This window comes from Rhopalosiphum maidis, chromosome 2, assembly GCF_003676215.2.
Source record: "Rhopalosiphum maidis isolate BTI-1 chromosome 2, ASM367621v3, whole genome shotgun sequence".
Classification (NCBI taxonomy): Eukaryota; Metazoa; Arthropoda; class Insecta; order Hemiptera; family Aphididae; genus Rhopalosiphum; species Rhopalosiphum maidis.
In genome coordinates this window covers 26,852,408-26,870,175 of record NC_040878.1, presented here as the reverse complement: position 1 = coordinate 26,870,175, position 17,768 = coordinate 26,852,408, and the positions used below count along the sequence as shown (strand labels likewise).

The following is a 17,768-nucleotide window of genomic DNA, read 5'->3' as shown; positions in this document are numbered from 1 at the left end:
ACAAATAATAATCTATTTAAGTAAGTTATTTATTCCAAATTTCTTTATATTAAAATTTTTGATTTAATTTTAAATATAAACTATTATCATGTATATTTATGGTTTATCAATAGTCATATGGGTGGGGATTGGAAAGGGTGCTTCGGTGACTGTACAAAGTACATTGTAGGTACATGCTATGATGTAAATCTGTTAACCATGTAAATTGTGTGTAAAAGGGTGTGGATCATTTTACTTAAATAACTATAGCCCCTCCCAAAGGTTCAACCTAAGAACTACCTACATTTAAGTTGTTAAACATTAATTATTCAAACAAATTAATGTTAAATAAATTTAATACTATTAATTTTAAGAAATAAAGTACCAACTATATCATCCACAGGTATGCGACATTGGCATTATGTAAGCACACTTTTTCATTATAATTTTTAAATCTTATTCGATTTAAATAAGACTTGAAAACTTTAAATAAAAACAATTTTTTTTACAAAATTTAAAGTTTAATACTTCTATTATATATGGATGTGAAGTATTTAAAATGTATGAAGTTCAATAGGTATTATATTATTTAAACACTTAAAACTTTTAAAGTTTAAATCAACTATACATTGTTATAGATTGTTCTTAGTACTATAGTAAACTAGTATATGTATTATAACTTATAAGCAGGACCGTACCCAGAAAAAATTTTCGGGGGTTATACAAATCTTAGTAAGTACCAAGTGGTATATAAAATAATAATGAAATTATTTCTAAGTTTGCGTAATGCGAGAAAATTTCAGGTGGGGATTAAAGTGGTTGAACCCCTCCCCACTTAAGTACGGTCATGCTTATAAGTATTTAAAGTTTTCATTGGCGAAGCAGAATGGTAGGTACAATGCAATAGTACCCTGTGGAATGTTGATCCACTACTCCAACTCCATACATTTAAAATTTAAATACTTAAAAGTTATAGCTATAATAACTTGTCTGGAATTTTATTTTTATAGATCGAAAACTTCAAGTTATTATGCTTTGGAATGGGAAATTGAGTTAAGAAACATTAAACAATACATTTTTTTAGAAATATATTATTTTTTTAATGACTTAAAATTATAAAAAGGAAGTATTTTCAAAAACATTAATGGTTTTTAAAAATAATGATAATTTAATATAATAATAATATAGCGTCCACAAATATAATATATAAATTGTGTAGGTAAGTACTTAATTATATTACTTAAAGATATAGATTTGATTAAGAATCATCTATAAAATTTTTATAAATTATAATAGTAGAATAGTATAAAACATTATATAAAAAAAAAAATAATAACAACTAGGTAATTAGATTTTTTTAAGAAATGATGAAAATAATATGGTTTGGCAAAAACCATATATTATTATCATTTAACTACTTTTTTTATACTTTTAAACTTTTTCAGTGTAATAAAAAAAATAATAGTTAAAATGTTTTTTTTCGATGGAGTAAATCGGTGTAACATATTAAATATTAATGTTGTATTAATGTACCTATATTAATTATTATTAAATATTAGTTTGGGTCAGTTCTTTGAACAAACACCATACATCAGCTCACCACCCTTCGTCGGTTATGCTAATTTCCAAAGGTATAATTATTACGAACAACTTCGAAAATCTAACCCCAATTTAAATGCATATAGTTATTTAAATCGCAGATTATGACACAATAACCACAACAGTACAACACACACAATGCAAGTGCTCACGAAACAACTACTTTATTGTCGATTCGACTTGCAGTAATATTAAGCGCATTCCGCAGGTAGACATTTTATGCAATTTATTTATCTGCAATAAACTATTAAATTCTTATGGAAATAATGTTTGCAAAAACAAACAGGAATATAATCGAAATTTTTTTTTTTTAAAAAAGCGCTTATTTAATGCATAAATAAGAATAATAAAAGAGAATATTTATAATGTTTGGATCAGTTTTTTACATTGTACACACAAACACACACGTATATAATATACATTTATTTTTATTTTTTTATTATTATTCCTCCCGACGTAGTTCGGGTTGCTAAAATATTGATTGTCGGATAGTTGCTCGGCTCCGCTGCTGAGGACCGAGCGGTGGCGGCAACAGTGAGTGTAGGACGCTTTTTTTTAAGCAACCTTCTCCTATACATAAACGCATACACGCGCACAATAGTACGTCGCAGGCGCACACAGGGTTCGTCTGGGACATACATTTGGCAACGCCGCTGGGTTGTTCGGCGGCGTCGCTCCCTCTAGCGCGCGCCGTACGATCGTCTCGTCGCCGTCGTCGTCTCGCGCGCCGGTGGTATTTCATTTGGTTTTTTTACATTTCATTTTTCTGTCCCGTCTTTGCCGCCCGCCACCGCCTCCGCGTGCACCGCTCATTCCGGTTCTCTATGGCGGAGGAGCGCGCGCGCGCGCGCGCTTGCCGGGTTTTTTTCCGTCGCCCCTTACCACCGCGCCCCGCCCCCTCGTCACCACCGACGTTTATTACGTACGCCGTCGGCCAGTCGCACACGCACCGTCGTCTCCCCCGAATGTACTGTAGCCACCGCCGCCGCCGGTGTTTACTGTACGGTGTCGTTCACGAGCGTGTGTTGTATTATCGTCAGACGCCGCCGCGGAGCTTTACGAGTCTCTGACGACGCGCCTCCGGGTAATCGCGATTATTATTTATTTAATTTTAAAATTTAATACTTCTATCCCGTACAGGTCGCGCGCCTTGTCGTCTTATCAGTAATAGTAAAAAACAAAAGAAATATAATAAACGATAATTATATAATAAGATTGATCCGTGAAAACAAATATTTGTATTTTGTGACTTGTTGTATATCCTTGGTTCACCGTAGAGTACTCGTCCCGAGTCATGAGCACCACCAACGTCCACGGGATTACCGAACACATTGCTACACGGTAATATCGATAATATGCACACGTAATAATTATAATTATAATAATATGTCCATTGTACATCTGAATTTGATTGCTGCGAAGTGGCGCGCATGGAAATTCAAAATTTGTTTCGTCCGCATATCAAATCACAATACGAATTTTTATTTTACTTTTTAATTTCATCATACGCAGTGTGTACACTATATACGTTATCACCGTACGGGGCTGCACTGCGCGCGCGCCGTTTTCCCTCGCAACTCACAGGCCAGCAGCTGCTATCAAGTATCAACATTCAACACTGACAAGTGACAACAGTCGGTTAACGAGCTTAAAACTTCGTGTTTTATCACTGGTTTTTTCAATTTATATAATTACGGGTCGATAATTTAAAATTTCAATAATTGTTATAAAATTACTTTCGGGTTGGTTTTTTTTTTTTGTAAGGTGCGCGTGATATTTTCTAGCAGGCGTCGGTGAAATGGACCTAGACGGTGGTGTCAACAAGATGGAGTGTGACGATGATTCGTTTTTCGTCCAGAAAATGAGAAGACTTAGTTTTGATGCTGATAGAGCGATCCCAGCATTAGTCATTGCCAATGCACCATCGCCTCCCGACAGTCGCCGGTCATTTTCACCTGAGATCGGTGTCGACTCTTCGACACCCTTCCTCAAACCACGGGCCCTGCACAAGGTGCGCCTCAGGGGCCAATCACCGTCAAGCGATACCAGCAGTGAATCTACGCGTTCTAACAAATTTCGATTGTCTGTCAATCCTTTCACTCCAACTGGCATTGAAATACTAAAAAACAAACATAAGAAAAGACTGTGTCCAGCTAAACAGAACATTAGTTTCTCTAGTTCTGAAGATCATTCAAGTCATGACAGCAATAGTAGTCTATCCACTCCGCCTGACAATAAAACGTCGTCTCCAGTAGATCCTTCTATCAGAGAACTTATGAATGAAGGCGAAGTGACAAATGTCAGTATATATGATTTGCAGACTTCTCGTTTCAACGAAGAGTTCAGAATGGATGATTTTATCGCTACTGGTGCATTTGGTGAAGTATACAAGTGTACAAATCTATTAGATGGAATCACATATGCTATTAAAAAGACAAAAAAGACAATTTACAAAAGCCAAGAATACTTTATCCGTAAAGAAGTTTATGCCCACTCGGTAATTGGACGTCATCCAAACATAGTTTCGTATTTTACAGCTTGGCATGAGAGAGGCCATATTTATATTCAAACAGAGTTTTGTAACGATGGTACCCTGGAACGAATGATTCATGAATCTGACCATATATTTTGTGATAGTGCTTTAAGACGATTGTTGTGCCATGTATGTAAAGGTTTAGCTCATATTCATTCTAAAAAGCTTGCACATTTAGACATTAAAGCTGCCAATATATTAATATGTCGTACTGATGGTGCATTGTGGTTTGCTGAAGATCTAGATGATGATGAAACAATTGACAAAGATATTGTGTATAAGATTGGAGACTTTGGTCATACAATATGTGTTGAAGACGTCCGAACTATTGAAGATGGAGATTGTCGGTATTTACCTAAAGAACTATTACGTGATGATTATTCTCAATTACAGAAAGCTGATGTATTTTCAACTGCGCTTACTGTATATGAGGCTGCAACTAAAAAAGATTTACCCAAAAATGGACCAGAATGGCACCGTTTAAGAGATGGTGAATTTTCATTACCTCAAACTCCAGTTTTTAGTACTGGTCTTGAGAAAATGCTTAAAAAAATGGTTGACTTGAATCCAAATAATAGACCAAATGCTTCTACAGTGGTTAATCTTTTGCTTGATAGAGGAATGGCAGCTGTAAAACAACAACAAGACGAATTGGAAGTATGGAAGTTGAGTTCTAAATTCCTGGCACCTTGTTACTCTGTTGAAACACAAACACCATCAAGAACAACAATTGGACAGAGAAGATATGAACATTCAAAACTGTATCGAACAAGAAAAGAACGAATTAAACGATTGGTTGGTAGAAAAATGAGCAGATCGTGTAGTACTCCTAATGTTTAACTATAAGCCATAATGTAATTAATATTAATTAATTAAATTTATCATAAGTATTTGTTTTTTATTCTCTCTTTAATTGAAGAAGTTATTTCAATAGCATTGGCAAGTATTGTAATAATGATTTAAGTATTAATTGCTCCCTTTACATTTTTTTTTTTTTTTAATTTTTATAGCATTATTGTATTTTATAACTCTGTGATAAGACGTGAAAATTATTTTCAAATGTATTAAGTACCTTATTAGTAATTATTTAAAAATTAGAAGTCCCAAAAACTAAAAGGATTTTAATGCCTAAAAATAATATTTATAATGTATTGTCAATTTATAATTTAATTACAACTTATTTATCAATTATCTTTATTTTTATTTGCAAGCATAAGTTAATTATAAGATGGACAATTTAGTTTAAATTTTTGTTAAAAAAAAATAGTAATAAGTACTTATTTATTATTATTATTTGTTAATATATTTTCTTGTTCTAAATGTGATTTTGTTTTTTCTTAGCTGTGTATGTTGGTATATTTGTATATAAATTATATAGGTACTTTTACAAAATATAAAATTACCTTTATCTATACCTTGTTAATTTTTTTAATGTAGCTGTGTAATTATTTAATTCATATTTTGTTTTACCTATTAAAATAAAAATAAAAACTTCTCTAAAACATTGCTTAAACCATATTAAAAAAATATTATTAATTAAATTTAAACTATATGGTAAAATATATTTAATGTGTATATAAAAATTTTACCAAAATATTGAAATATATATATCTAAAATGTGCATAGTTTTTTTTTCATATAGTTATTGGTTTTTATATTACATTGATTGGTAAATTTAAAAAATATAAACATTTGATATCTAAGTAAGTTTACATAAATAAATACATTTCATAAATTAGAAAATAAAATTTAAGTTAAATTTGTTTATTTAGTTTATTAAATCTATCTTTATGCTAGTAAATCACAATAAAATAAAAAGTATTTTGAAACAGAGCTTCCCAGTTAAGTAATAATTACAAATTAATTATTAGAACAAATTATCACTTTTTAAAGTCAAATGTTTAAAAAGATTAATCAAACGGAATCACTGAATTACACATTTTCCCAAGCAGTAGAAATATTTATCAAACTAGACTTGCATGGTTAATAGGTTAGCACAGTATGTACAATTATTTTATATTTTAAAACAGCAAGGAAGGGTATTTTTCTGCTTAATAATAGTGATAATCGAATCCCTAAAACAAATATTTCATAACTTATATTTACAATATATATAATATATAAATGATTAGTTGTATTATGACTTTATTCGTGTTCTTTCTTTTTTTTGCAAATAAATATAATAAATATGTATGTATTTTATCCAAACACCACAGATATATTTTACTAAGTAGGTATGCTACTGATGACCTTGTGAATTTGTAATTTTTCAATATCAAACCAAATATTTTTAATAATAATATAAAACTAATAATTAATTACTACTTTATCTTTTAGTGTACTGCAAATATACTATAAGGTTTATTATTCATTAATAGCCATGAGTTATTGAGTTATAAGTATAACAATATTTCATTATCAAAATCTTTTTGTTTAAATTATTAAAACATTATTGAAAATTTGGTATTATAGTTGTTGTTTTTAATTTGTTTAGGAAGTGATGAAGGGGATATTATGGCAATCAATTTCTCAGCATCATTTGCAGCATGTCTGGCAGCAGGTCTCAAAGTTCCTCGGAATTTTATGTACTGCATTGCCCAAGGTAAATAAAATACTACTTATTTAAACTGATTTTTAAGCATTAATTAACTATTTTATGTATTTATTTTTTATTATTTTTAAGATAAATACTGTTAAGTATTTTGTTACTCATTTCGCTGTGTAATTTTTTAAGTATTGTATTTGTTAGGATAAATGTAAGTTTCTACACAAAATATAGCAAGTTAAAATCACCCATGAGTATGAATAACTATAATACTCCTAAAACCTATTTATGTACAATTAAGAATTTAAGATATAGGTACCTACTAAACTATAGCGTATAATACTACAGCGTACTATGTCTAAGTACTATATTTTAAAATTTTAAATTGTAATGTATCACTTGTACATAATGTATTTTATTTGAATGATATCTATAAGTATCTACTTAAGATATTTTTATTAATTTATAATTAACTCTGTTAAAACTAATAAGCTAATAAAAATGACCTTACATAAATATAATATAGATATTATATAGGTTTACCTATTTATATTTTATATGACTATATCATGCATATAGTGATTAATTTAGTTCAATTTATATTAAGATAAATTACCTACATAAAATATTTAAAAATTAAAAAATATTATTAGACTGTGTTCAAAAGTAGTTCCTATAATACTACCTGTGATTATATAATTACTTGTTTTTTTATATATACACTTAACTGTACCTACATGTACAATATAGGTACCTGCCATTTGAATCATAGAGTAATTACTATTTATTCTATGTACTCTATGATAAATATGCTATTATACATTAAGTATGTAAAGATTGTAAGTTTTTGGAAAGTTTTAGGATGTTGTTTTTAACTGAACCACTACAAAATACTAAAATATCTGGAATTCAATCAAGGATTATAGAAAATCTTAGGCTTTAATAACTTAAACTTTAATTTGGTTTTTATTATCTACTTTATATTCTACTGGTACCAATTTAATTTTCCTCTATTTGTAATTTGAGTTATTCATATATAAAATAAAAATCGAATTTAAAATTAATGTAGTTATAAGTCAAGTAGGTACTTCAGTATTAGCCTATAAGTATTTCAATTTAAAGTGAAATATAGGTAGTGGCGTTGTTAATCTTCACATAATGTTAGTACCTATTTGTTTATGAGTACTAACTAAAGCATAGTGCTCAATGCTCATACATAAGTATTAAATACCTACTAATTAGGTTTAAACTTATTAGTATTAACTAATTAATTATCTGTTGAAAATTCTAGAAATTTATTATCTATTGAAATTTTTAGAAATATGCTTCTTGAGTTTCTTCAGAATATGAAATTAAAAATTATAATGACATTCAACATGTATGAAACTTAAAAAAGGTAGGTAATTTGATAACGCTTTGATGTACAGTATCAAATGAATCACTATTATAGGTGTATTCGTGTATTAAATTTAAATTTAAATTCAATAATCATATTGTATACGAAAAACATTTCTGATAGGAAACGGTATATCAGCCTTTATCACCAATCGATTTTTTTTTTGTAACTATTAAAGTAATTTATATTTCTTTTAGTATTTTAATAATACGATATAATTTTTTTCGAAAATATTGTATTTTTTATATTATTAGTTTTTAATTATTTTAACAATATATATTTATTATTAATTATACCATAATGCCATTTACTATCATCTATAACTTTTCATAAAGTAAAAGAGCAAAAAAAGGTCAAGTTTGGGAACCTCTGATCTACGACACTACTTCTGTATTTGGTCTTTTAAATTACAATATGCCGGTAAAATAAGTTTAGTGTTTAGCACGGACTAAGATATCTTAGTCCGTGGTGTTTAGTGTAGCTTACAGGTAAATGTCGTAGAATCAGTACTCAAAAACTAACCAAGTACAATAATTTTACCGGCCCATAATATTAGCTAAATACTTTAGCAAGTGGCCCATGTATCATAATAATCTTGTGGCCCACCGCGCTTAAGCGTAGTAGCTTGTCGACCCAACCGGGCCTGTTTATTTCTAAATTACGAAGTAATTCTATAGTACCTATTTAATTAATTTTCTTAAGTCTAAATGTTAACTAATAAGTGTGTACAATTAAATATAATTTATACCTAATGATATATCATGTATATCATGTTATCATTACAGTAGGAGTACATTATAAAAAAAAATAAAATGTACCTATTAATTATTATCATGATCTTAAAAAAAATGTTCTCTTTTATTGTCAAACATAAATGGTAACCCTAGGCAAGGCACCTTCCCTTTTTAATTAATCGTACAAAGAATAGAATAAACAATATAAATGGGTTATTGGATTAGAAAGATTCCTAGTATTTCGTACCCAGCGGCGGATCTATAAATATTTTTAACTTTTTAAGACATTTCATATATTTTTAATAAATTATATATTAAATTAATAAAAAATATATGAGTACAGTTTCAACACCTACTGCCCGACTAATCACTAATATATAGGTATTTGTTTAATTTTTCTTAAATATCTATAAATAAATTAAAAATAAACATTTCTAAATTTTTCTGTGGTCTATTAACAGGGGGGAGGTTGAAACCACCACTGTGCGTACCTACCTATTAAAGTTAAAAATATAAAGTACTGAATAGTCAGTTAAATTTTATATATAATTGATTAGAGTATTAATTACTAATAAGATCGAGTATTAAGTAATACTGTTAAAAATGTATAGTTTTTACTTTTAAAGTTTTAATTGAACTGTTGAAATTGTCGAAATTGAACTATCAACTAAAGCTTATAGGTTTATAGCTAGTGCTAGACTAGAGTATAGAAAATAAACTGTAGTTAGTAATAGAATTAAGCCAATATATAACAGCGTGGCCAGGATAAATAGGTTGAAAGTTCGGAAAAATATCGTAGAATGTTCAATTTAATGAAAAGTTCATAACTTGAAACATAATAATTTGTATTTTTGTCTAAGCCATAGGATATAATATTATTTAATATGGATATATATATGTGATCTAAACAGCTGCTGGATACCGTGATTTTGCTATACAGCTGATGACATACTCTATTTACTTATTTTTTTGAACGATAACTATTGATTATATTGTACATTATTTTTATGTAGATTATAAATACGAACAATTTAAATTTAAAATTATAATATTTAAAAATTATAGAAGTAATTCTCATTATTTTTTAATTTGTTAATATAAATTTATAAGTTTTTGTTTATATTTGTACAAATACGAACCCCTGGTCAGCACTCAGCATAAATAAATAATAACAAGATAGCCGCCCGGCCACGGTACCGGCTTTTACGTATGGTGCTGCTATCTAAAGGTGCCCGAGACCATATGTTAAAACGGCAACGTTGTATTCATACTACGTAGAACAGGAAACAGAAGAAAAAAAATCCAATATTTTGTGATAAAAAAATGTGCTTTTTATCAGTTATTTAGTATTTTTTTCGACTGCACGTTTCCGTGTTTTTCGGGGTTTTGTTTTCCTATTTATTAAATTTGATTTTCAATAGAAAATCACTGTATGTACGTTGTCGTGAGTCCTCTAGTCAGACACCTTTATGTTATTTTCTTAACTTAATGTATATGACCAATGATCATCAATTCGCAGGAAACACCCAAACCTGATGAAGGTATTTTAAATAATCGAGTGGGAAGGTTCAGCATGACTAATTTGATTGATCTGCTGACTGTTGTGGTGATTCATTGAAACGCCCATACCCGGTTTTGAGCGTGTATTTTTCTTTTACAGAGAATGGTGCTCCATATGTTATATACAACAAAGATGGCCACCATCAACAAGGGCCGAACAGCAGTAATGGTCAATGGGGTCCAGGGCCTTCACAAAACGGTTATCCAGCTCTTGTATCATCTCAACACGAACCAGCTGAACAATCAACTGAACAAGCATCTCAATCAACGATTGCTTCACCTATACCATCACCATACCCTAATACCAATCATTCAATTCAAGGTATGTAAAAAATGTAATTTATTTAATACAAATATAACTTTATTTGAATATCTTGAATAGGTTCTGGAAATGGCGGAGAAGATGAAACACCACCAGAAGACAGTGTTGTTGAATCTGATCGAACCCAACCAGGCCATTATGGTCCGGCTGACCCTTCTAACTACTATTCTGGTGTGAGAGGCGGCCCTCCACATATGTTGAGTCCATCAAGTTTTATGTCTTATTTAAAACAGCCTGGTGTCATGTTAACTCCACTAAATCCAGCAGAAGCATCTGGTGATTTTCCTAATATGCCAGACCTTATTCACCAACAACAAGAAGCATCGGGGAAAAAAGGTTCTGATCTGCGTCTATTCAAATGTCTTTCTTGTGGCAAAGATTTTAAACAAAAGGCTACACTAATGCAACACGAGCGAATTCATACTGATTCAAGACCATTTGTGTGCAGTGATTGTGGTAAACGGTTTCGTCAACAGTCTCATCTTACGCAGCATGTGCGTATACATGCTAATGAAAAACCATTTGTATGTGTTTACTGTGAGCGAACCTTCAGACAGCGAGCAATCCTTAACCAGCATCTACGGATTCATTCGGGTGAGAAACCGTACGGGTGTGGAGACTGCGGCAAGGCGTTTCGGCAGAAAGCCATCCTGAACCAGCATGTCCGCACTCACCAAGGCGAGCACTCTCATTCCTCGTTAAATAGTAGTGATTCCTCAAGTTCACCTCCGCCCTCGCAACTTCACAATAATTTAAACGCTTTTCTCAAGTCTTCAGCTGAAGCGTTTAGAATGAAATACTACCCGAACCTAAGCGATAGCGCGCAAGACGAACAACACTTGAACAACTCTAATTTTAGAAATGTTGCTTCTAGGTTGTTACAAAACAATCTTAAAGTTAAGCAGTTAAATTCTTCTACGTATTGTTCTTCATCTAACAGTCCCAAAACTTTTAACTTGTTAGATATACCTACAAAATCTTACCCTAGAACCATTGTTAGGACAAATATTGCTCATATCAGAAATGAAGAAGGTCTCCCCATGAGAGTTATAACTGATATTGAAAAAAAATAAATTTTGACCTGTGTTAGGTCAAGGATGATAAATGCAAAAAGTCCTAAATTAAATACTGTTTTCAGGATGGCTTGCAAAAAAAGTTTCTCTGCATCCGTATGATAATATATTATGCTACCTATTATTATTGCTGTTTACTAATACACGTTTTACTGCCTATTGTCACTATTTCTCAACATATTAACATTTTTTTTTAAATTAATCAAATGTTATGTGCTTTGTAAAGTATGGAGTGATATTCTAAACCACACCTGATTTGTTTTGATAAAATGATAAGTTAACTTTATCAACAACCAAAAAAATGTTCTTATTATTATAATTGTTTTTTTTTCAATATTTTTAAATATAATTTGTAACATTATATCTTGTAAATACAAAAAAATGATATTAATTATTTTATGAATAATTAATATCTAGTGTTATTTAGATTGTCTATTGAGAATTAATTATTATGTACAATAAACAATTTAAATTAAATAAAATTAAACATGGAAAATGATAACAATAGGCCTGAATATATTTTATTTTCAGTTAAACATAATTTTCCACTTATTGTTAATATTATAATTTATTAATTTATTAAGTTATTCACTAACTTAATTAATATTTTTGTTTTATTTATGTTTTTTTTTTTATTATTATTTTATCCTTATAATATATTAAATAGGTATATTTCCTTTTGTGTTAATCCTTTTAAATGTGTATTGTTTTCAATGTAAAATAATATCCTAAATGGTATTCCTTATTATTAATGTCGAGCACAACTTGAAAAACAAGAAACATAATTTATAAAACTGATTCATTGAAGTGATGAGTTTTAAAGGTATTATTGTGTTGTCTGTCTGGTGGCTTCAATCCGGTTCGGAGCGGCATGTTCTTTTGAATTAATTATGCTGCACATGGATTATTGATAACAACGTCCAAGGAGAAAATGTCGCTCCGCTCAAGGAAGGTGAGATAAAGCTCCATTCAGCAACACAGGAGTTTTATGTCTATAAAATTTAAGTTAAATGAAGAATATAAAATTTAAGTTAAATTAAGAATATACAATTTAAACCATTGGAACTGTGATATACTTTTATTTTCTTTAATAATAAGTAGACATAGAACTGTTGAATATTTTACATTGAACGAAACAATTTTTTTTTGATATTTTAAATTTAGTATGGTTTAACTTTTAATTAAACTTTTTTGTGTTCGACAATCATATAAATCCTTCTTAAATTTGTTGAATTTCTAATATTAATGAATGTTTATTTTCAGTCCTAAAATCGTATTGAACATAAATCATATTTTCTTAATAGGCATAAATGCGTAATCCTAATTTTTAAATTTAAAAGAAAAACCGAGATTTTCATTTTTATGTATATTTTTAAATTTTCAGATGTGGGCCCACACTTAGTTTATAAAAATGGGCAACTTTGGCCACAAGATGTGCCATTGCCACAATCTAAAAGTGGACAATATGATTCAAATGATCCGTGTTTTTCGCCAGAAAATGCTCCTCAGTTCCCTGCATATTTTAAAGATGCCAAAGGTAACAAAAATTAATTGCCTTTTATTGTTATAAATTAATATATGTATTTCTCTTTAGGCGTTGTACATGAAATTTTTGGCCAGGCTGGTAAAAGTCTACCTGATGTAATCCAACATGGTCGTAGTGCTGGTATGCCACTTTATGTTCGTTGTCCAATTTGTAATAAAGAATTTAAACAGAAGTCTACTTTACTTCAGCATGGTTGCATTCATATAGAATCTCGACCTTACCCTTGTGTTGAGTGTGGTAAACGATTTCGACAACAATCACACCTTACCCAACATCTACGTATACATTCAAATGAAAAACCGTTTACGTGCATTTATTGTGGACGGAATTTCAGACAACGCACTATACTAAATCAACATTTACGTATACATACCGGTGAGAAACCATATAAATGTTTGCAATGCGGAAAGGATTTCAGGCAAAAAGCCATTCTTGATCAACACACAAGAACTCATCAAGGAGAAAGGCCATTTTGCTGTCCAATGCCAAATTGTCGTCGTCGGTTTGGTACTGAACAGGAAGTAAAACGTCACATTGATAACCATATGAACCCTCATGCTAATAAGCGTAGATCCGATAGTGGCAAACCAGGCAGGCCACCACACTTAAATACCATACTCAACCAACCATCTGGCATAGTGAAACCTGAGTTGTACTTCCCTCAGTGTTATGGAATGCCTTCACCTTTTGCAAACCACCATCATCCCCAACAAAGTTTTGTGTCTTCTTCTCCGGTTAATCATGTTCCTCCACCTCCATCAGAATTTAAAGATGCAAGAACAGTAGTTAACAATACGACAGATTTTAAGTCACCTGCAAACCTAACAACTGCTGCACCAATAGCAGTTGTTCAATAAAATTTGAGTTAAATTAAAGTGTATGGTTACTTGTCAATTATGGTTAGTATATAAAAGTGGTGAATGTGATATATTCTGAACCTTTTGAATGGATAATTGATTATTTTTGTTAATGACAAAACAGATTTAGTCCGTAAAACATTAGTTGTGGGAAGTTATTTGTCAAAAAGACTTAATTCCTTGCGTTACCATGTTGTTCTCTCTAAAATATTCTTAACTAATACATGTTACCAATAAAATATAACACATAATACTATGGTCATGTCTGTTGTATATAGTCTTAACAGATTTAAATTAATGACATATTTAAATATTTTTTCCTTAACATTTTTAATTTTGTTATAGAATTTTAATTTTTTGTTATTTTTCTTCATATTTTATGTTTTTTTTTTCGATAGACTAAAATTTTACCTTACACTTCAAAAATATGTCTTAATATCTTTATTACCCTATTGGATAACTATTATTATAGTCTTAAATTTAAAGTTCAACTAAAAATATAAATTATCTGACTATTCAAATAACTTAATGTTAAAAGTATGTATAAATACTAAATAGATACTTATTTTTGTACTCTCATTGTTAATTCAATAGTCGTTCTTATTGAAAAAAAAATAGGATAAAGGAAATTTTATTCATAATAATCATACTCCTGCTAATATTGTCTATGTTAAAATTAAAATAATTAAGACTTTATTAGTCTATTCTTTTTTTCCAAAATTATTATATGTACTGTTTTGCTCATTAATTTAATAACCTGATGGAATTAGTAGACTTTGCTAACTATGCATGTATCTTTAAACCAAGAAAAATGTATGCTATTCAGTATGTTTTTTGTATGATCATATTTTTATTTCCCGTTTATATGAATGTTTTGTACATATGATGAAAAAAATAGATTAAACAGACATTAAAATGTACATATTATTATGAATGTATACGTTTAAGAGGTTATAACTATTTTAAAAATAAGATTTTTTAATATTTATTATTTAAAATTAGAATAGCCCTACGATATATAGGGAAATTTATTTATTTTTTTTACCTACCAAATTTGTTAAACCACAAGTTATAATGTGATTTGTCTGAAAAAATGCATATTATAATAAAAAATAAATTGTGTGCTATCATAATAGCAATATTATATAATGTAATATTCTTGTGAATCTTTTATTTTTATATTCAGTTGTTTCAAATGTGACAACATAAAATATTTGTGATTCCAAAAAATGAAAATTATATTGTATAACCAATTAAAAATACAAATGAGCTTCTACAACAATTTTATCTTCCTTTCCTATAAATACAAATTTTAAATTTATCTTATAAATTTAAGTACTTACCTTAATAATTTAAAGGTTTAGATAAATCAAAAGTCAAGATAATAATATTTTTGAAGAACTAAATCTTTTTCAAAGAAAGTACTTGCAAGTATTTTATAAATAATTTATGCAATATTATTTTATAATGTAGGTATATTGAGTAGGTACCTTTTAAGTATTTTTTTTCTTTTACATACATATCATAGTTCACCATTATTAATTTAAAATATTTGTTATTCAGTCACCTATTTATTAGGTGAATAAAATTTTGAATATTCAATGCTTTAGAGATATTACTATTGGGTTGTCTCTCTCATCTCTTTCATGTATATTTGTTTCCGTTCATTATTAATCTAATTTATCTATTATACTATTATTAATATAGAATGTTGGGACCAAAAAATATAATAATAATTGGGAATATTTCAAATATTTTAAAGAACTAAGCATGCAATTATATGGAAAATACATATTTTTATTCAACATACTCATTAATTCATACAATATTATGACGTATTTATATTTAGGCTGTTTCAAAATTCAAAGTGTTCAAACTAGGTATATCATATTTGAGTATAAGGAACAATGAAATCTATATGTGATTAAGATTAATAATAATGTACTTATACTTCTGTAATTGTTTAATTTTAATAAATTGTTAGCCTTATATTATTCTTATAGCTTACCTTTATGTTCTTGTGTGAAGATGTTGAAAATGAATTTAGAACACTTAAAAATGAAATAATGCTCATAGTTATTAACAAAAAAAAAATTGGTATTTATCAAAGAGATCAGTTTAGCTGCCCTGAAAATATAAACTAAATAATTTTTGTTTTTTATAATTGAGTAAATAAATAAAATTGTTCTATGAATAATTTTTAGCTATACTCAAGGTAGATATATCCACCTTGGCTATACTGTTATACAAATATATATATTATATTAAATTATTATATAAGTATATGTATTTATATTTTATATTATAATTTAATCATACCCATCCTAAAGCTATTTTAGGTATTATGTTAGTAATTTGATTATGTAGGTATTATAATATGATAATAGTTTAGATAATTTAATAATTATCATGTTTTCAAATTACTTTTGTAGTTTTGTTATATCATGTAATTAATATTCAAAAGCAAAAATTGTTTTTATAGTAAATTGAATTCTGTTATCAACCAATTATTTTAGGATACAAAATATGTCTTACGTATATTTTTTGACACTTTGACAAAGTATCACTTTCCACGGCACGATTACGTGACAGAAACATAAAAAAGACATAACTGTGTGAGGATATTGGTTTACGGATGTGCCGTATGTTTTACATTTTATGTTATTCAAACATTTAAGTTTAACAAATTTATATTTACTGGGTAACTTACAACAAATGATAGATAATGGTCACGGTAAAAACGAGTGTTATCTTTAAAATTCTGTTTGTATGCCATAACAGGAAAGTGGTAAGTTAGAAACTGGTGAATTGCTAATTATTAGGACAGTCTAGCAGCCTAAATCACGGGTAAATGGGTAATGTGCACAGTATATTAATATTGCAAATAGCGCGGACACGCCACACATTGCCTCGGAAGCGGTAAATCGTCTATTTGTAATGCGTCTGCCGCCCGGCTGCGTTTTACCGTATAAATCATTGGTAATTTAATATAATATCATTATATTATACAATTATTTATGCAATTACTGATATACGATATACTCATAGATAATAATTCTTTATTATCAATGGATATAATATTACAATATACAAATATACAGTAAGTATTACGGTAATAATAATAATTAAACGTCTTAAAAAGTTTGTACCTACAACTTATTGTCTATAGCTACCTTTACGTTCTTAACAGTAAAGTTAAGATAATTTTATCACAGAATATACGAAATGATTATATCGTCGCAGTATTAGTAAGTGGTCATACTGAATCGTTGGTAGAAGTATTTCAAGTATTAAGTTGCTGTCGCGTGATTCCATCGGTAGACATGACAGCCATCGATCATCCAATTTCATAAATGCCATGGTTAAATAACTTTTTTATTCCATGCGGCATGTGTGTCACAACTGATCCAAAATGTAAAATATTGCTGACTTACAAATTTATTTAATATTTAGCATTTGCCCACACCCCATGGGAAGTGTCTTTTCATGACTTTCCTGCTGTCCACCGTCGGTAGACAGTTTATTTATTTTTTTGACTTTTATGACTGAACAGTTGAAGAAAATCATTCATAAACATTACGCAGATATTGGATGAACGGTTTGTAGTTTTCCGTCAACAATAAT

General features: G+C 29.1%; 2 protein-coding genes across 5 annotated transcripts; both read left to right on the top strand.

Moving 5' to 3' along the window:
* The first annotated feature begins 2,490 nt into the window (after window positions 1–2,490).
* LOC113554839 (zinc finger protein 12-like) lies at window positions 2,491–15,246 on the top strand. Of its 4 annotated transcripts, none has more exons than XM_026958900.1 (6): window positions 2,491–2,662; window positions 6,606–6,713; window positions 10,447–10,668; window positions 10,729–11,346; window positions 13,126–13,278; window positions 13,336–15,246. In XM_026958900.1, the coding sequence occupies exons 2-6, from the start codon at window positions 6,626–6,628 to the stop codon at window positions 14,142–14,144; spliced, it is 1,890 nt and encodes a 629-aa protein (XP_026814701.1). In that variant the 5' UTR covers window positions 2,491–2,662; window positions 6,606–6,625; the 3' UTR covers window positions 14,145–15,246. The 4 variants fall into 4 exon arrangements, with proteins under 4 accessions (XP_026814701.1, XP_026814700.1, XP_026814698.1 ...); XM_026958899.1 differs by lacking the exon at window positions 2,491–2,662 and adding an exon at window positions 2,696–2,919 and having other exon boundaries at window positions 10,729–11,262; XM_026958897.1 differs by lacking the exon at window positions 2,491–2,662 and adding an exon at window positions 2,696–2,919.
* Window positions 2,929–5,327, top strand: LOC113554841 (wee1-like protein kinase). The gene has a single exon (XM_026958901.1). The coding sequence runs from the start codon at window positions 3,377–3,379 to the stop codon at window positions 4,949–4,951; it is 1,575 nt and encodes a 524-aa protein (XP_026814702.1). The 5' UTR covers window positions 2,929–3,376; the 3' UTR covers window positions 4,952–5,327.
* Window positions 15,247–17,768: the final 2,522 nt, after the last annotated feature.